At 44.9% G+C, this 20939-nt stretch overlaps 2 protein-coding genes across 2 annotated transcripts in view; both read right to left on the bottom strand.

Moving 5' to 3' along the window:
* Positions 1–3728, bottom strand: part of LOC117354221 (MAM and LDL-receptor class A domain-containing protein 1-like) — a 33015-nt gene extending 29287 nt beyond the window's left edge. The window contains exons 1-2 of the mRNA XM_033931307.1: positions 3691–3728; positions 1139–1235 (exon numbers count right to left, since the gene is read on the bottom strand). Of these exons, the coding sequence (XP_033787198.1) occupies positions 1139–1235; positions 3691–3706 (113 nt within the window). The 5' untranslated portion in view covers positions 3707–3728. The remainder of the gene's footprint in view (positions 1–1138; positions 1236–3690) is intronic.
* MALRD1 (MAM and LDL receptor class A domain containing 1) overlaps positions 3719–20939 on the bottom strand; it is a gene marked incomplete at its 3' end in the record, with an annotated part of 701795 nt that continues 684574 nt past the window's right edge. The window contains exon 40 of the mRNA XM_033932884.1: positions 3719–3773. Coding sequence (XP_033788775.1) covers positions 3719–3773 — 55 coding nt within the window. The remainder of the gene's footprint in view (positions 3774–20939) is intronic.

Genomic DNA, 20939 nt, shown 5'->3' with positions numbered 1-20939 from the left:
CCTCTGCTTCAGAGAGTTATGTTCAATTGCTGTATTCCACATGGTTCTTGAATACTAATGCACTAAGAATCACGGACCCCTGAGGAAGAAGTGTTTTTCAAAACACAGATCATGTCAGGCCGTACCCTTCAAAATCAAGGACCAATTTTCAAAACCCTTGTCTGCAGTTCTTTATTTGGTTATGATACTGAAATTCACACTCAGCTTTGGGAAAGGAGGACTTCTAGACTGCCTTTTTGTTGCTTTGGCATTTCAAAGCTAACAGTGGTGGGCAACGGAGGATTTGTGCAGAATTTGATCTCACAACCTCTGGGTGCAGAGGCAACAGCTCAACCAGTGAACCACAGCACTTCCACTCTTTGGGCATGAGGAGTTATGCCAACTGAAACCAGTAAATCCCGGCACACAAGTTGACTGTGGATCTCCTGAATTCTATGACACTGTGTGCATTTTAAGATAATGCCCCTGGCCTGCAAATACCTCTGCAAACACTACATCTCCTTGCAGATCCTCACAAAAACACTTCAGTACCATAAAAATGGGGGGTGTTTTCATGTGGATCTGCCGTTTCTGTCCCATTTCAGTTCCCTGCATCTGTTAGACTGTTGTTGTTTTTTTAATGCTGAAAAGTCACTGTTAAAGTAGCGCCTAACATTTTCGCACCATATATAAAATTTCCTCTTTATTGGTACTGGATTAGTTAGCATATGCCAGTGCTTTTCAAACTTTTTCGGTTTGCAGCATACTGTAACAGATATGAAAATACTTACCCACAACAGCGGGTGGCGCACATGGCCACTTCTTGAGCTGCAATAGTGTGGCCGCAGCACACCATTGACGTATGCTAATGTGAGCACACTACCTGAATTGCACATTTATGCCCATTTTCCACCCCTGACACATCCCTCCAAGAAAGGATTTTTAATGACATTTGGAAAATCCACATATGGTCTCAGTGAATGGGAATTGTCTGAGCAGGTGTGCTCCTGTCTGGATAAGTCTTGCTTTTACTGTATGATTTCATGCTCAAAGGAGTGCAAAGGGAGCTATAACAGTTTAAAGCAAAATCAAACAATCAGTTACTACATTCTGTCATATCTGTGCAATTTTCTCTGCAGAAAGGAAAGATTTCACTTACTGTGTTTGCACTTTCTTTCTAGAAAGGTAACATAAGACAATAACTGTGATGTTCATCAGTAGGCAAGTTATTCCAACTCCCAAGCCTATCCAAACAGCTGAAAAATAAAACCAGAGAAAATCACATTTCAAATAAGGGGGGGGGGGGGGGGGAGACTTGGAAGGAAAAATTAGACTACAAAATAAATCAAGAGAATATTGAAATAATATTTTTAGTGCACATATATAATCCTCCCACAATCTATGTATACACATCTTAGACCTGATATTTGACTGATGGAGAGGGAACCAGTCCCTATTTAACACTGAGCTAGGATTGGTCTACTGGCAGCTTTCAGTGAGGGAATCAACTATTGCATCAATGTGATGAATAAATGAATGTTATGTGCTGGTATAGGAAAAGCACTGGCTTAGTACTCACAGTACCATGTGAGCAGTGGTGTGCGGTGAGGGTTTTCAGGGGATTCAGTATATTCTCAGCTCTACAGCCCTGCTTTTGTTTGTTTTTTAATTTTTGCTTGATACAGTTTGATTTGTTGAGTAGGCACCTGTTCAGCCAGTCAAACTTCATCAAATAAAGTAATCCCCCCAACCCCCCCCCCCAATAACAACAATCAAAAGCTGGGGATTCTCTGAATCCCCTGAAGGCCCTGACAGTACTGATTTGAATTTGATTGGCTGAGAAACATCTGCCTGTTGCCTGCTCGACCAATCAAATTCAGAGCACTGCCCTCAGGGCCTTTAGTGGGTGGAGTGAATCCTCTGAAGGCCTTGACTGCACAGCACTGCATGGGAGAAGGTATGAGTCTCACTTCTTTCTTCAAGTTTTTCTTGAGAATTGAGATTGATGGGAGGAAAGGAAAGCTCCATCATTGCTGAGAGCATTCATTTTTAATTTGGGAATGGGAGCCTCTGCTTCCAATAGACTTATTTCTGTATAGGTAGGAAAGGGGCAGGGCCAGCCCAAATATTCCTCTGCCCTAGGTGATCACCTATAAGATTCATAAACCACTCATTTCCTCATAGCCCCTAGCATAAGGCATTTGAGGGCTGAGAAAGGATGCATTAAGGGACTGATATTTCTTTGAGATGTTTTTACCTGCTGGGCTATCATTTTATTCTTTGTAATGTGTTATTTTATGTCTATGAAAATGTGCTCTTATTTTTAATTTTTGAGTCATTTCACATATTATCCTCACTGTTTTGCTTCATTTAAAATTCAGAATCTTTATGAAGGTTATCACCCATAGGTAGCAGAACACTGTTTGTTTGTTTTTTTTGGGGGGGGCTCAGGAGCTCCACCCTAGTCCCAGCAGAATCCTGCAGCACGACCCGTCACCAGCTCCTGACTATACCTCCTATCTCCTCCCAGTGTTGTACTTTAAATCTTCAGGGCAGCCACCACGCAGTATCAATGAGCAGGCCTGCCTCAGAAGTAGAATGAAGGGTTCCAGGGCAGGACTGCTCGTGGACTCTACGCGGCGGCTGCCCCGAAGATGTAAAGTACAACACCAGGAAACAGGTAGGATGGTGGGCACCAACCGTCAACTGCCAATTTTGGGGTAGGCACTGGTCCTTGTTGCCTCCCCGTTCCGACGCCTGTGGTATCACCTACATTTTTTTTTTTTGCTGATCCTTTTATGCAGAGAAAATAAAATTTTTGTTTTGTGGCTCCTCAGATCCAACGCTGAGTTTCTGGTATTTAACTACATTTATATGCAGGTTCATTATTTAATTCCATGCCCTGCAACAGCAGCCTAGGAGAGTCTGCACTTGTTAGATCTCAGAAGCTAAGCAACATCAGGTCTGGCTAATTACTGCCTTTGGAGGACACCATCATGGAAGACCAGATGATATTGCTGCAGAAAGCAATGGCAACTTTCTATAATCTGCCAAAAAGATCAGTAGAGGTTAACACAGGGAGAAATTTGTACCTGTTCCCACAGGATCTATCTCCATTCCCGTCTCATCCATGCAAACTTCGTCCTCATCTATACAAGCTTCACTTTAAAATCATAAGTGTTTGAGGCTTGTGCAGATGAGGACAGAGCTTGCAGGGATGGAGATAGATCCTGCAGGGAAAGGACAAGACAAACAAATCCTTATGCAGAATAGAAAGGAAAACCCATGCCTATTCAGCATTATTAAAACACTGATAATGAAAAGAAACAAGACTTATACATAAGCCTCTTCTGTAAAGCACAATCAGAATCAGGAGTTGCATTTCTTATTGCTGACAAAGGAAATACAGTTAAAGCAAAGACCAGTGAAAAATTGCTATTCTATAACAGCTGCTCTAGGGGCAACCTGGAAGAAATAAGAATGTCATAGAGATATACAAATAAGGACATCTTCAGTTTCTCAGGCTTTCTTTAAATGGGTATAGATACTGGGTCTGAATCTCAAGTGATAATTATAATATAAAAAAAATAGTAGTGGTCATTAAATTTGACGTGTTGATTTTTTTAAAAAACAGATTATCATTTATTTTTACAATTAAATAATCATTAGGAGAAAAATTAGGTCAAAAGTATAAGTTTTGGGTTGATTTACCATTTTGATGGGCCATAGAGTTCAAAGATGGTAAAGACTTAAACTCTATGTGACAGCGGTTTCCTATCCAATCTTCTTTGCATCTGGGAACACAAAAAAAACAAAGCTTTGAGAAAGTTTTTTTTAGAACAACAGAAATATAGTATATTATTTTTGCATAATCGATCCCTTACATTCTCTTTATTGCGCTCAATGAAGCAGAAACCTAAATTGAGAGCAAATTTACTAATTTGAGAATAGAGCAAGATATTTATAAAGACTATCACCACTTCTTTTAGAAATATACAAACTACTAGAAACTTCACTGAGCATAAAATAAACTCCACAGCAGTGTAATATGTAAGGGGGGGGGGGAGTTATCAATGTGGTGTAAAAGAAGAGCTTTTATGGCACCTTGATGACCAAAGGAGTGGTGCGGCTGGTGAGAGGAACTCATACTATCCAAAGCAAAAAGACCTCAACGACTTGATCAGAGATCTTGGTCTCACCAAGTCAAATGCCAAGCTTTTGACGTCTAGGCTCAAGCACTGGAACTTGTTGGATGAAAGTGTGCAAGTCACAGGTCAGAGGAAGTGTCACTAAGCTTTTTCCATCTTTTTCACCCATCAAGATGGGCTCTGCTTCTGCCACAATGTGACCAGTCTATTTGAAGCTATTGGAATCATATATAAGCCAAGAGTGGTGTGTTTTCATTGACAGCTCATCCAGGAGCATTAAAGCCATGCTGCTCCATAACAGGAACAAGTATACAGTATATCTCTTCCACTGGCTCATTCACTGAACCTCAAAGAGGATTACAACAACATCAAGACCTTACTAGGGGCCATGAGGTATGATGAATACGGTTGGAAGGTCCTTGGGTAGTTTTCCTGGTAGTAATAGGCCAGGGTTAGGCAATTCCAGTCCTCGAGAGCCACAGGCAGGCCAGGTTTTCAGGATATCCACAATGAATATATATGAGATGGATCTGAATGCACTGCCTCCTTGAGATGCAAATCTATCTCATGCATATTTATTGTGGATATCCTGAAAACCTGACCTGCCTGTGACTGTCGAGGACCAAAATTGCCTACCCAATAGACTGATTAGTAATGGTAACAGGGAGAGGGTGGGTTAAATTTCTTACATAGTAACATAGTAAATGACAGCAGATAAAGAAAGACCTGAACGGTCCATCCAGTCTGCCCATTAGTTACAGGCATTATATATTCATTATTAAATTAAATTGTCATTTTTTCTTTGAAATTTTTGGGCCATAGATCGTAAAGTCCACCCAGAACTGTCCTTAGGTTCCAACTACTGGAGATGCCATAGAAGCTAACTCCATCCCATCCAAGCATCTCATCTTTTTCAGACACATACTGTAAAGTCTGTCCAGCAATGTCCTCATGTTCCAAGTTACTGGATTTCCCATCAATGTCCTCCCTAGCCCATCCTATACCATATATAGGACACAGACCATGCAAGTCTGCTCATTTTTGGCCTTAGCTCTACAATGTACACAGTTCATTTTCTAACTAGAGATCTTTATCCCACACTTTTTTAAAATTCTATCACCGTTTTCCTTTCCACCACTTCCCTCAGGAGGGCATTCCAGGCATCCACCACCCTCTCTGTGTAAAATAATTTTCTAACATTACTTCTAAGTCTATCTCCCCACACCTCAATTTATGCCTTCTAGTTATACTATGTTAAACTAAACTAAACTAAACCTTGGGTTTATATACCGCACCATCTCCACGAATGCGGAGCTCGGCACGGTTTACAGGAAGAAGGATGAGAGAGGAACTACAGTGAAGAGATTAAAGAGTTAGGTGTAAAGGGGGAAGGTGAGAGGCCTAAGAGGGGGGAAGTGTTACAGTTTTGAGAATAGCCAGGTTTTTAGGTGTTTGCGGAAGAGTTGGAGGGAGCTTGAGGTTCGGAGTGGGGAGGTGAGGTTATTCCAGATCTCAGTGATTCTAAAGGGGAGGGATGACCCAAGTTTGCCTGCATGGGAAATACCTTTTATGGAAGGGAAGGATAGTTTAAAAATTTGGGAGGATCTGGAGGAAGTAAGGGTTGGGGAGTTCCTTATCTGGAAAAAATTTGGTCCTATATTAATGCCTTTCAAGTATTTAAACGTCTGTATCATATCTCCCCTGTCCCTCCTCTCCTCCAGAGTATACTGTACATATTCAGATCTTCCAGTCTCTTCTCATACTTCTTTTTTTTTTGTTTGGAATAATTTTTATTGAACAGAAAAGCACTGAACAGCCAAGGGAAACAATACAATGCAGACAGGGCAAGGAAGGAGCAAAACATCATAGCAAACAGGGGAGCACTCCCCCAAAGGAGGGGAAAACTAACCCCACGAGGCCCCGAATAGGGCAAATCAAATCAAAAGCCACCCCGGCTCAGTCCGCATAAGAAAGAAGCACAAAGCGCATGCAAGCTGAGCAGTACAATTCAACTTTTTGTAATGAACATAACCCCCAAGAGAAACACAGGATAAAAAAAAAACAAAAACAAAAAAAACCTCCCCAAAATCCAGCCAACTCACATACACCACAAATCCATACCCCATTCATACCCCAGGCATACCGACCCGCACACTCACACACCAGCAACCATCCGAGCAAACGAATAAACAGACAGCCCCCTCCCCCCCCTCCCAGTCCAGTGAAAGTGAGTATGGGCAAGACACACACCCAGTCACAGAGAGCCAACCTCCAAAATGGTAGCATCCCATAGAGAGCGATACAGGTGCCGGGACGCCGACAGTGGCTCCGGGCAAATGCAAAGCTCCCATCGAGCCACCTCGAGTAAGGAGCGCTTCCATCCTAGCACCTCAGGCACACTGACATCCATCCAAAGACGGAGCACTCCGCGCTTGGCCACCAGCAGAGCAGTGTACAAAAAACGCCAGTGTTCCGAACTGAGACCCTGTTCTAACACCTCCCCCTCGCACCCCAGTAGAATAAGTAAATATGACTACTGAAAAGGCAGTTGCACAACCCGAGCCAAGAAATCCAACACCCCATTCCAATAAGTTTCCAGCTGCGGACATTCCAGTAGCATGTGTACAAGGGTGCCACGCATACGCTGACATTTAACACAGATATCAGATCCCCAAAGGCCCGCTCTCCTGCCCCGTACCCTAGTAAAATATGTGCGGTGTAGTATTTTGAATTGTATTTCCTGCAGGGAGACATTCCGCGCCCATCTGGGAATGCTGGAAAAACAGGCCACCAACATCTCAACCCCGACTGGCTCCCCCAGCTCCTCAGTCCATTGGGAAGCTAAACCAAGGAGCCGAGCGTCCGGTCGTTCTGCCCGGGCCATCCTATACCAAGTGGAGAGAGAATTCAAAGAGGCAGGGAGAGAGAGAAAGATGTGGTCAACCTTCAAGAAACGATAGCCAGTTGGAGCGCACCTCCGAGAGGCCTCATAAAAATGACGCAGCTGTAAATAAGCAAAGAAAGGCATATCAGGGAGAGACCAGTGACGGCGGAGGTCAGCAAGGGGAGGGAAAGTCCCATCCGCGGATGGCGATGAGTTAACGTGCCCCAAGCAGAAACAAGTGCCAAAGCTGGCCTCCAGGCCCCGCGCTCCATCAACACCCGGCGGGAACGCAGGGTTACCCCGAACAAATTGAAAAGCCCAGTGATCCCGCGTTCCCCCCCCTATCTGGCGCCGCCACCAGAGCAGCGCACGCCGCAGCGGATCCATCCAAAGAGAATTACAACCCGTCCTGGGGTGCCGCCACCTAGGGACGTCGAGACAAGCCAGCGCACAGTGCGGGGCCACCCAAGAATCGAACAAGCCCGGAGGAGCAAATCGATAGCCTAGCATGTAGAGTTCATGCACCCAGCGCATTAGGGCCGCCACATTATATAGCCGGAGATCCGGAAGCGCTAAACCACCCCGATCTCTGCTCTGCGTGAGTCTCCAAAACCCAACGCGGGCCCTCCGGTTCCGCCAGATAAAAGAACCAACAAAGGACCTGTAGGCCCTCTCCTCGGTCGCCCGCAATCACAGGGGAATCATCTGTAAAGGGTAAAGAATCTTGGGCAGCAGAACCATTTTCACTAAGGCAGTACGACCAAAGAGCGACAGAGGGAGGTCCCCCCATCTATGGCAAGCATCCCGAAGCTGAGCAAGGCGGTTCACAATGTTGCTCCGATAAATCACGGCTCAGTCAGCGCTAAGGAAGATTCCAAGGTATTTAAGCTCCCCCACCGCCCACCTGAAAGGGAAAGAGGGCAGAGCTCGCGATGCGCAAGGCGAAGTGACAGGGAGCGCCTCAGACTTACTGAAATTAATACACAGTCCGGAAAAAGCCCCGAAAGAGTCAATAAAGGAATTAATGCAAGGGATAGAAACCCGGGCATTACCGACAAAGAGCAGCATATCATCCGCAAACATGGTAATCTTGCATAGCTCTGCCCCTACTTGGATGCCCTCTGTTCCCGGGGCGTCTCGGATCTTAGCCGCCAGCGGTTCAAGCGAAAGTATAAATAACAACGGCGACAAAGGACACCCCTGCCGGGTCCCTCTCCGCAAAGGAAAAGGAGCCGTATGCTGATGATTAATAAGGAGCTGAGCGGTAGGAGCCGTATACAAACGGACCACCCATTCAAGGAAGGAGCCGGTAATGCCAAAGCGGCGCAAGACCCAGAAAAGGTAAGGCCAAACAACCTTATCGAAGGCTTTTTCGGCGTCTAAACTAGCCAACAAATCGTCCCCATGGCGTCCCCTGCCCTCCCTCAAGGCCACCAGTGCCTTGAGAATATTAGCCGAGGAGAAATGACCAGGCACAAAACCCACCTGGTTAGGATGTACAAGCAAAGGGACAACCTGAGCCAGACGCTTAGCCAAAATAGCCGTAAGAAGTTTCATATCCTGGTTAAGCAGGGATATGGGTCTATAAGAGCCCACCAAGGTGGGATCCTTGCCCGGTTTAGGAAGCACCACGACGTGAGCATGGTTCTGCTCCGGGAGAATTCTATCTGAGGCCTGCATATCACCAAACATGGCGCATAAGGCAGGGCCCACATGATGTTGTAAGATCTTATAAAACTCGGGCCCCATGCCGTCCGGTCCTGCAGCCTTAGCGAGTTTCAAGCGTCCGATAGCCATGGAAATCTCCCGACAAGTAATAGGGGCATTGAGTAAGTCGCGGTGCACCTCCGAGACACATGGAAGAGTCAAGTCTCGAAAGAAAAGGTCCCGAGCCTCCGTATCATACATGCCCGCGCTATATAAGTCGCTGTAAAAACGTACAAATTGAGACTGGATAGCCGTCTCCGTCCAATGTGCCACATTTAAGGAGTCCCGAATATGGGAAATGCGCGTTGCACGATGGTATGGGCGAACCAGATTGGCCAGGAGCTTCCCCGCCTGGTTGCTCCACCTATATAGTTGAAACTTGTACACATCAAGATGAGTTAAAGCCCGCGCAGAAAGAATGGCATCAATTTGTTTACGCAAACGGAGATACGACTGTCGAGCTTCCTCAGAACTGTGATATAACCGGCATTCCCTCATTTGTTTTGCCAGTGACGTAAGGTCAGCATCCTGGAGCTTACGCTTGCGAATAGAGTAGGCTATAATACAACCACGGAGATAAGCCTTCGCTGCTTACCAAAACACGGTATCCGAGACCTCGGTCCCTTCATTCGTCTGCTTATACTTAGACCATTCCTCGATGAGATAGGTGTGAAATTCCTCATCTAAATACAAGGATGGATTAAAGCGCCAAATGCGATCAGCCGGGGAGCCGCTCCCCCACTTGAGAGACAATGTTACAGCAGCATGATCACTGAAAGGAACATCCAATATGTGGGTGCGCACCGTCCGCCCAATGGAACGAGAGGGGAGTAAAAAATAGTCCAGACTGGAGTGACAGTGATGAACCCCTGAAAAAAAGGTGAAGTCCACCTCCCCAAGGTGGTAAACCCTCCACACATCCTGGAGGTCCAGCTCTCCCATCAGGAAATTCAGTCCCCTACGCTCATTTTCCGCCGCCACTGGTCTCGGATCAATGGAGGGATCGCTAGTGATGTTGAAATCCCTGCCCACCAGGAGTTCATAATTCGGTAACGCTATCAAATGGGCCAATAGAGTAGAGAAGAAAGAGGGAGTATAGACATTAGGAGCATACACATTGCAGAGCACCACAGGTCTATCATTCAAAGTCCCCACCCAGATGACAAAACGGCCCTGAGGGTCCCGGATAACCCTGTGGGTTACCGCTACCACCGCCTTATGGATGAGAATAGCCACCCCCCTCTGCCTAGACGAATAAGAGGACGCCACCACTTCCCCCACCCAGTCACGCTGCAACTTCTGATGTTCGCAGGCCGTGAGGTGAGCCTCCTGTAGAAAAGCCACAGAGACTTTTTCCTTCTTCAAGAACGACAGAACCTTGGTGCGCTTCACAGGAGAGTTGATGCCTGCCACGTTCAACGTAAGACACACCAAGTCAGCCATAGCCATGGGAAGTACCTAGCACCAATGCACAGTCCCAACGAAACAGCGCACAATCCCTGAGGGTCTCCCAGCCGAACCCCCAAGAATAATCAATAGAACCCCAAACCCTCCATTGAACTAGAGAACCTCCCCCCCAAAGCCAAACCCCCCCTCCCTGCCCCATATTCACACTACATAAACATGCACACCCAAGCACACCCCACACAATCCACAGCCCACCAAACATACAATACCCCATCCGTTCAACCTCCCGCTCCTACCACCTGTACCCAACCAGCAACCCAGCCATCCCCTCCCCCCCACAGTAAAAACATAGTACTGAAAGCCCCCCAACCCCCTCACGCAAAAAGACCCAGAAAGCCTCAAAAAACCTCAAAAAAACCACCCCACCCCCAACAGCAAACCTCCCAGCACAAACATGTCCAAAGGCAACAGATTCATCATGTGTCTGAAAAGAAAAAGAAAAAAAAACAAAGCAAACCAAACAAGGGGCAGAGTTCGAAATACCAGACACCCAAGGGCCAGGATCCCTGTGTGCAAAAAAGAAAACAGCTTCCTAGTCCAGGGACCCGGATGAGAAGGTCCGGGGCAGGTGTCAAAGCGGGAATAGCAGCAGGTATAATAGGATATTACACCCCAAAAACAGCCATCAGGGTCGCCATGAACCTGACAAAAAGCAAGGCTGGCCCCAGAGTCCTAGAGCCCCCCCAACAGTGAAACAAAAGGCAAAGGCTCAAGACTATCCAGCCCCCGGTCCAGTCCCATAGTCACCAGGGAGGCAAAATCTGAAGAGAGTCTTAGGGAAACGAAGCAGATCTTCTCAGGGCTCCGGAGGTATAGGCGCCAAAGATCTTATATAGGCCTGTAGCGCCTCCACGTCCTCGCAGGTCTTCGGTCCCCCAGCCTCAAAGACCCGGACCCGTGCAGGATATTGAAACGTAGGCCTCTGTTGTGGAGCTCGGTGTAATAAGGCGCCAGGGTGCGCCGGCGAGCAGCCACTTCAGCGGAGTAGTCGTTGAAAAGCAGGATCTTAATGCCCTCACGCTCCAGCGCGCCCTTTTTTCTGTACAGAGCCATGACCTGGGCCTTATCAGCAAAGTTCAGATACCTGGCAATGACAGGTCGGGGCCTGCCCGCGCCCTCTCGACGCGGACCCAGGCGATGCACCCTCTCCACCAAGGTGCGCGATCCGTCCGGGGTAAAACCCACCGCTCCAGGCAGCCACATCTCCACCAACTCACGCAGTTCAGCGTCTCGGATGGTTTCCGCCAGGCCCGCCAGGCGAATATTGTTGCGGCGGCCGCGGTTCTCCTGGTTTTCAAGCCGCTCGTGGAGGGTCACGCAGGGCCTGAACCTGCGTCTCCAGCGCCCCAGAACGATCCTCCTGAGCAGCTATGCGGGATTCCGCGTTCTGAAGGTGCTGACCATGTCGCTCCAGGCAATCCCGAAAATCCTCCACAGTTGCCTGGAGCTTAGTGAGCCTCTCATCGATCGCCGCAGAAATGGTCCGGATCAACTCCTTGACCGCGTCGTCCTGGAGCAGCACTCTCGGCGTGGTCGCAGTTCCGGACGCCATCTTGTGAGCCCCGTGCACACGCTGAGCCCGAGTCGGCCGCGGGGTCTTAACGGGCATAATTTGCCAGAAAGCTGCGGCAGAGAGCCGCCAAAGCAGTTGCTAGCTCCCCGCAGCGTTCCGCTCCGCCCTGCACCAAAGCAGTGATAAAGGCAAAGCAGGATGGCTATAAAAAGCAAAGATTAGAGCGCGAGAGGGTCGGAGCACGAGCAGGGAGCCGCCGCTCAGCTCAACGTCATCACGTGACCCCCCCCTCCTCATACTTCTTTTTGACACAGATCCCCTATCATTTTCATTGTCTTCCTCTGGACCGCTTCAAACCTTCTTATATCCTTGTCCAGATATGACCTCTAAAACTGAACACAATACTCAAGTGCATCCTCACTAACAACCTGTATAGGCGCATCAACACCTCCTTTTCTTCTGCTGGCTACTTCTCTTTCTATGCAACTTAGCATCCTTCTGGCTACAGTCACTGCCTTATCCCACTGCTTCGTCAACCTCAGGTCCTCAGACACTATCACCCCAAAGTCCCTCTCCCTGCCCATACATATTAATGTAATGTAATGTAATTTATTTCTTATATACCGCTAATCCGTTAGGTTCTAAGCGGTTTACAGAAAATATACATTAAAATTATAAGTAAGAAAGGTGCTTAGAAATTCCCTCTCACCTCCCAGCACATACAGCTCTCTTGTATTTCTACTCCCCAAATGCATCACTCTGCACTTCTTTGCACTGAATTATGGTTATTAGACCATTCTTCTAACTTTTGCAAATCCTTTTTCATGTTTTCCACTCCCTACAGACAACAAAACAGTGTGATAAGGCAGTGAATATAGCCAGAAGGATGCTAGGGTGTACACAAAAGGGAGTAACCAGCAGAAGGGTAGGGTTGATGCCCCTGTACAGGTCACACTTGGAGTACTATGTTCGGTTTTGGAGGTAATATCTGGCAAAGGATATAAGACTTGAAGAGGTCCAGAGGAAGGTGACAAACATGGTGGTGGGTTTTTGCCCAAAAAGTTATGAAAAGAGACTGGAAGACCTGAATATGTATACTCTGGAGGAGAGGAGGCGAAGGGACATAAGATAATGATGTGTAAATATTTGAAAGGTATTAATATAGAACAAAATCTTTCCCAGAGAAAGGAAAATGGTAAAACTAGAGGGCATAAATTGAGGTTGTGGGGTGGTAGATTTAGAATTCCTATGAACGTCGGAGCATTTACCTCGCCAGCCCACAGTAGAAACTTCTACCATGGCTTTATAAAGTAGCCCTAAGTTAGGCATCTAGCTTTAAGCACATTTTATAGAATTTCCCACTAAGAGACGTTTATACTCTGTTTTTTTTCAAGGGATATGTCGTTCTAGATCACTTTGTATCCCAGTTAGAAAAAAATGAAATGAAAATAAAATAAAACCTGCAAGATTAATCTCTGCAATGTATTTAACAAGCTCATTCCTCAGACCTTCCGTGGCATACTGCAGTAGACGTTGCAAAATATTCTAAAATATATTGTACAGTATCCATCTCCAAAAAAAATGATACTTATTGAAATGATATTGCCCGATTTGAACATTAGTTCATACTATGTAGTCTTAATAGGAATGCATAATTAATCAAAGAAGAACATGAACTGCGAAAATTCGGATATATTTGAGTCACCTAATCCTGAACTTACCACGCTTCCAATACTAATCAAGTATAATGCTTCAAGGTAACTCACCTTAAATTGTGCTCTCTTATTTTTAGAAACCATTAACCCTGGTCAATGCATTCTGTTGACTACACATTATGTAAAATATCTGTTTAGTGCAGGCAAAAGTAAATTGTACAATTGCTTATTATAAAGACGTATTTAAACTAAAGCTGTCTCTGAAAAATAGAGAATAACACATAGTACAAGGTATTATCTCATATTACCTCTTCTGCTCATTATTATAGGTAAAAAATATAATAACATACATTTAACCCCAATTCTCCCTAGATAAAAGACATTTAAGGATGAATCAGAAACATTTAAGTAACTGTGAGACAGAGTGGAAGAAACAGATGTCTTCTCCTGTAAAGTAGTCCGAGTTGGAGGTAAGTTCAGTGTATAGGGATGGGCTGTTGCTTGCAATCTGTCAACATATCCCATTAATAAATTAAAATGAGCAGAAAAAAATGCCATGTTTGGACTGAAAACTAAAAAAGAAATGTAAAGAAAGTGCTATTCTATAATCTGTGCTTAAAGTTACATAAGAACCTAAGAATAGCCATACTGGGTCAAACCAATGGTCCATCTAGCCCAGTATCCTGTTTACACAGAAGCCAATGCAGGTCACAGGTACCTGGCAAAAACCCAAATAGTAGCAACATTTCATGCTACTGATCCCAGGGTAAACAACACAGAGCAGCAGATGTAACTCTGGCTACCTTGTTAGGCAGACTGGATGGACAATACAAGTCTTTATCCATCATCATTTACTACATTACTATCCTCACTATTGCTACAGGCCTTTTTTGCTGTGCTAAGTACAGAAGCCTAGTGTGATATGGAAAAACATTCATACAGGCAGTAGAGTAGGTAACTCCTTATTTAATTTGTTACATCACTTGAGAAATTGTCCTCATAAAGAAATACAGTGGAACCTCGGTTTGTGAGTAACGCGGTTTGCGAGTGTTTTGCCTGGGCTGGGCATTGAGCATCTGTGCATGCTCAAGGCCTTCTGGCTCTCGTTAATTCCAAGATCTCAGAGAGAATGAGAGCCAGAAGGCCTTGAGCATGCGCAGATGCTCAAGGCCCAGCCCAGGCAAGAGGCAGAATGTTTCTTTAACTCACACCGGCAAGCAGCAGATAGGGTAAAGAGCTTGTTTGGGAGGGCTGGCGGGTGGGTGGATGCCGCTTCCAGCACGGGGGTGTGATGCGGTTCTCAGGGGGGGACGTTCTCGAGCAGGGGGGGGGGTGTGATGCCGGTTAGAGCGGGGGGGGGGGGGTGATTGAGCAGTGCCAGTAGCCTCGGGAAGGGGGGGCTTGGGGGGAAGGAGAAGGTAGAACATATCAAGCGAGTTTCCCTTACTTCCTATGGGGAAACTCGCTTTGATATAAAAGCAATTTGGTTTACGAGCATGCTTCTGGAACGAATTATGCTTGTAAACCAAGGTTCCACTGTATTACATTATTGTGTTTTTTTGTTTTTTTTTTAACTTTATTTAGTTTTCAAATCCAACAAAAAGTACAATATAATATCCATACAAAACACAATAATCAAATAAGCACTTATAATCAATCAGTATTAATACAGAAATAAAACTCCCTCTCCCGTCCAACATTTTACATCAGGGAATAATACCAAACAAAAGATATATTCCCTCCCCCCTCCTCTGGATGTGTGGGTGCTAAAACAACGGGAAATAAAGATAGACAACTATAAAATGTCGTTACACATTTCCATAAAAATACTTTGCCCCACAGTTCACACTGCTCTTGCGAAGAGGGATTAAACATAACTTCATCAAGCATAGGGGAGAAAAAACAACCCTGTGTCAGTGATGTGTGAGATAATAATAATAATTTATTCTTGTATACCGCCAAAGCCATAATAGTTTGAGGTGGTTTACAATGAGAAGCACTAGACAATTAGTGAAAAAATACAATACAAATCATCAGAAATACAATCAAGATAAAAAGATAAAGATTAAAAACAGTGAATCAGGTTACAAATTGATCAAACTGTGTTTTTACTAATTTTATAAAAGTAAAATAAAAAGGTGCACACATATTAATATTACCCAACCAGTCATCCAATTTACCTGCCCAAAATGCAAGAGTTCTATCCAGAAATCTTTTAAAGCGACAATGCAGCTGATGACTGCAACACTCATAAAGCACAAGTTGTGCCTGGTATCCAGGGAGATTCAACCAATTGCTTATATCAAGGAAGAGTAAGAGAGAAAATGAATACGTTGAGCTAGAAATAAGTTGTGCTAGAACAGTTTCCTGATGAGAGGCAGAACTACCGTAATACCTTGAGAGGTAGGAAATCTAAGTCTAACAAAACACTGGAATCTATTCACTAAAGTACGATTGGTTTATACTATCTTACACAGATGATCTCCTGTTATTTAGAAAACGAATTGGGCCTGCCTTTGTTCATTTCCCTGCTTTTTTGCATCCTTTTAGTCCATTAGTATGTTAGAGGACACAGGAAGCAGGACATTTCCCTTTTAATTACAAAAATCGCTCTCTGTGAGCAGGGATAAGCTTGGGAAGGGGTTGAGTAAAGGAGAGAAGTGGCATAACAGCCTTATGTCCCCACATGGTTTATAACAGGCTGAAAGAAGAAGCTGTGTATGGAGGAAAGAGAGTAGTGCCATCATCAGCCATGCAGTATGAAGGAAGGGCCTCATCAGCCGCACAATGCCCCATGCATAAAAAGAAGAGAGTGTGCTTACTAGGGTGGGAGAAGGGAAGGGGGAGCAAACTTGCATGGGTCTTGGTAGGGGAAGAGTAATTACCATATATACTCAAATATAAACCGGGATTTTGGGGCCAAAAATTGGCCCAAAAATGGGGGTCCCGGTTTATATTCGGGTCATCCCCCAGTGACCACCCGAAACCCTTCCGGACTTCCTGCACGTCTGCCTTAGGCCGGGATAGGAGGGATTCCTCTCGTCTCCTGCCCTGGCCGACACTAACAATTACCACCTCCCTCCTTCCCTCCCTCGCGTACCTGTTGGTTCCCTGGTGGTCCAGCGTGTATCCCACGCTGAAATCCTCCAGAAGACTGTAAACGTAAGTAGCCAGCAGCGCACCCAGGCTGGCATGCAGCAGCGAGCTTTCCGTGCTGCCGGCCAGCCCTGCGCCGCTCCTTGATAGGCTGCCGCGAGAACCGCGAATCCCGTGAGAACTTGCGGCAGCCTATCAAGGAGCGGTGCAGGGCTGGCTGGCAGCACGAAAAGCTCATTTCTGCGTGCTGGCCTGATTTCAGCAAGGGATACATGCTGGAACCCCAGGGAACCAACTGGTATGCGAGGGAGGGAAGGAGGGAGGATGGTAATTGTTAGTGTCGGCCGGGGCAGGAGCTAGGAGGGATCTCTCCTGTCCCGGCCTACCACTAGGTGGTTTAAGTTAAGGGGAACGGTTAATCTGCTGGCTGGGTTAGAGGGTATATGGGAGTACTGGACAATCAAGCCATTTTGATATCACGGATTAGGTTGGCTCTTTCTAGGGGGCAGAGGGTACAGGGAAGGAAGGTGGGACAGTGTTCAGAGCCTGGCAGGGAGGGAGGGACAGTATTCAGAGCCTTTAATTTGTTTTAGGGTTTTGGAGTCTTCTTTTAGTATCTTGCGGTCTGATCTGGGGCTCAACTTGCTTTGACGGCCAGACCTAGGCATGTTGGCAGTTGTTTGGAAAGTCCTCCGCTTGTACACTATTTTCCGGATTGTGGAATGACTAATGTCAAATTATTTCAAGATCTTTTAAAATCTCTTACCAGACTTATAAGCTGCTACAATCTTCTTTCTGAAAGCCTCAAACAGCTCTTTTGATCTCACCATGGTGTTCACTCTCACTGCAGCAGTCATGAGCACACCAAACTAAATGTCTGAGGTTTAAGTAGGGCATATCTCCTTCAAAATGCTGAGCAACGATGTTCTAATCATGTGCACCTGATGTGATACACCTATGTGTGATTTGAGCCACTTTAAGTGGGAGGATATGTGGGGGTGTCCTAATTTATTCCTCGGTTAGAATACACATTTTTGTGGATATCTTTCTTTTGCAGAAACAAATAAAAAAAGATTTGACATTAATATGTGAACATTTCTTGAGAAAGAACTGAATATTTCATGGAATGTCCTAATTTTTTCACATGAATGTAGTTGTTAGAATGCTGCTTCAGTGATAGCCCATTTCGTGGAGGTGAGGGACAAATTGCATAAGGATCTTCAATTGTGCCACTTTGCAGGGCCATTTGATACACCTCCTTTGGACAAGTTTGTGTTTTCTCTATTAGGTATCATCCCTAAGAGTGAGCTGTGTAAATTTCAGTTAATCCCCCTCCAAACCCCCCCCCCCCCAAAAACCCTAAGGAGTAGGGGTCTGACACAATGTTTTCCATCCAATATAAAGTTTAATCAAATCAAGACTTGACATGGAGCCATGTTGTGGTGGACACCCACCTGCATCATGAGTCACAAATTCTTAAATCACGTAAACATTAAATGATCCCAATAAAACAGGAAAACCAATTAAAAAATCTCTGTGCTTCACAACTCCCTATTGAAGTAACATAATTTCACTACTGGTTAGGAAAATCTGTGATAAATTGAAAATTGGTATTTTTATCACCATTGGGGTCTGAAAGAGTTGTTCCTGCCCCTGTCTCATCCTCTTGCCCAGCCTCCGACCCTACCTCATGAGAAAATATGAGTAGTTTTGTCCTCTAGAAATTGTTTTGAATACATCTTCCAGCCAGATTTTGTCAAAACAAGTAGTAATGGGATCAGGCATTGGGGTAGGAGGTAGGCTAGTGGTATCTTTATCACTTCCCTACACTACTTGAGCATGATTTTAGACTCCCAGACATCATTTGGCTCTCACATTTCCATGGTAGTGAAATCTACCTTCTTTTCCTCTGTTATATCTGTGCCCTTTGTAATAATCTTGAAAATAATATTTGTGTCATTCTAATATACACTCTGGTAATCTCAAAATCAGAGTAATGTGATGTTATATGGAATAGAACGGGTAGAAGTGGATTGATTTTTCACTCCGTCAAAAATGACAAAGACTAGGGGACATTCAAATTTACAGGGAATACTTTTAAAACCAATAGGAGGAAATATTTTTTTTCATTCTGGAACACATTGGCAGAGGTTGTGGTAAGAGCGGATAGCGTAGCTGGTTTTAAGAAAGGCTTGGACATTTTCCTGGAGAAAAAAATCCGTAGTCTGTTATTGAGAAAGACATGGGGGAAGTCACTGCTTGCCCTGGATCGGTATGTTGCTACTCCTTGGGTTTTGGCCACTAGCGGTTTTATCGCACGCACCGGATTAGCGCGCGCTAACTGGAAATCTACTGCCTGCTCAAAAGGAGTCGGTAGCAACTAGCGCGTGCGTCAAGTTAGTGCACACTATTCCGCACTAACGTGGCTTTGTAAAAGGAGCCCCTAGATTGGCCACCGTGAGAATGGGCTACTGGGTTTGATGGACCTTTGGTCTGACCCAGTAAGGCTATTCTTATGTTCTTATGTCCCAATAATTCTATTAAAGTTCAAAATACATCCATTGGACTGCTTTCTCAAACATACCAGTATGACCATGTTCCCCCCCCCCCCCATCTTCTTATCCAATATCACCGACTTCCAGTCTTATTTCTTATACAACAGAAGATTTTTACATTGACCTAAAGTGAAATGGTGTGGTGGTTGTTAGTCCATTTTTCAAGATATAGAAATAAAACAAAAACAAAGGAAATAAGGTAATTCCTTTTTTATTGGACTAACTCCTTATAAAGGGGCTAATTCTATAAAGGGCACCTGAAGATAGGAGCTTCTTAGGCACCTAAACCCCCTCCCCCTTTTTTTTTTTCTTTTTTACAAAACCGTGCAAGAGGTCACAGAATATTCAGCGCTCTGGGTGGTGCTAAAGACCTCTTGTGCGGTTTTGTAAAAGAGGGGGTTAATTGGCAAAATACCCTAGTGTGATTCTCCAAAAACCGAGGTGCCTGAAATGTAGGCCTTTAAAACCTTCGCCTTTATTTCAGGAGCCTAAGGTTTTACATAGGTACCACTAGCCGCAATTCTGTAAATGGCACCTAAGTGTGATTGATACACGGCCAGCGTCATTTAGGTGATGTTTATAGAATCAGCCCCAAAATGCATTGAGCTAGTCCAATAAAGTTATTACCTTATTTCCTATATATTACCTACATTGACCTAAAAAGTCCTTCACTCTGTTTGCTCTTCCTTTTACTAAGCTGTGCTACATCCTAACGTGCCAAAAAAATAACCTACCACAGGGTGTGCTAAAACTTTCTGTGTTAGTTTTGCCATCTGCATGCACTAAGGGTCAAATTCTCAAAACAGCATTAGAGCACACGTTTAAAAAAAAAAAAAAGTAGGCACCTGTCTCACACCTGCAAAGGCTCATAGGGATGCTTACAGATGCCTAAGGGTCTGATTGGGCATAGTTTGTGCCATAGTTTGTGTCTGATTGGGCATAGTTTGTGCCATGTGGCCATGGGTAGCCATAGGAGTCACTATGTGCCTCTGTAGGTGCGAGACCAGCGCCTTAAATGTTGGCCTTTAAAATGCTGGCCTACATTTAAAAAGATACCCAAAAGAGGCAAAAATAGTCTGAGGATTCAGAGAGTGAGAAATGCCAGCCAAACATCCCTAAGATAACAAATCAATAATGTAAATAATTTTAGAAAGAGGGGCAATCTCAGTGTGGAGGATCAGCGAAGGGAGAAAAACTCCAGCGCTTCACACAAAGAGACAAAGGTGATTCACCCCTGCCTGCACACCATCATGGATTGCCCCACGTGTGCAAAATCAAAATACAAAACAGTGCTAAACCACAATGAGGTATAAGTGACACTAAGAGTGAAAAACTAGCAAAAAACATTCAAAGAATCCTCCCCAGCCTACTCCCCAAGGAAACAAAAAGAGGCCACAGCCGACTTAGCTTGAATCTGCCTTAAAGCTGCTGGTACAAGACACGATGTTCTACATTTAAGGCATCTATGTTTAAAAAAGGGTGTGATTCTGGATGTGGCGCCTGCTGGTGGTTGACATGCAGCAGACACCCGTTTTTCAGGTGCCTGACACATCGGACACCACTTCCAGAATCAGACCCTTAGTGCATGGTATTTCTTTTTCTTTTTTAGGTGGGGAAGAAAGTGTCAAGTGGACATTACTACTTAGAATTCCCATAATACAAGAGCCATTAGCACTTCCTAAATAGGACACAATAAGTGATCCTATATTGAGGGGCCCTTTTTCCTAAGCTGCAGTAAAAAAATGGACTTACAACATGTGTGAATAAGAGGGCATAGGATGAAATTAAGAGGTGATAGGCTCAGGAATAATCTAACGAAATACTATTTTACAGAAAGGGTGGTAGATGCGTGGAACAATCCCCCGGAAGAGATGTGTTTGACCAATCCCCCGGAAGAGATGTGTTTGAATTCAAGAAAGCCTGAGATAGGCACGT

Source organism: Geotrypetes seraphini, chromosome 2 (genome assembly GCF_902459505.1).
Source record: "Geotrypetes seraphini chromosome 2, aGeoSer1.1, whole genome shotgun sequence".
Taxonomy (NCBI): domain Eukaryota; kingdom Metazoa; phylum Chordata; class Amphibia; order Gymnophiona; family Dermophiidae; genus Geotrypetes; species Geotrypetes seraphini.
The sequence above is the reverse complement of the archived record's forward strand: the minus strand, read 5'-3'. Positions and strand labels throughout refer to the sequence as shown.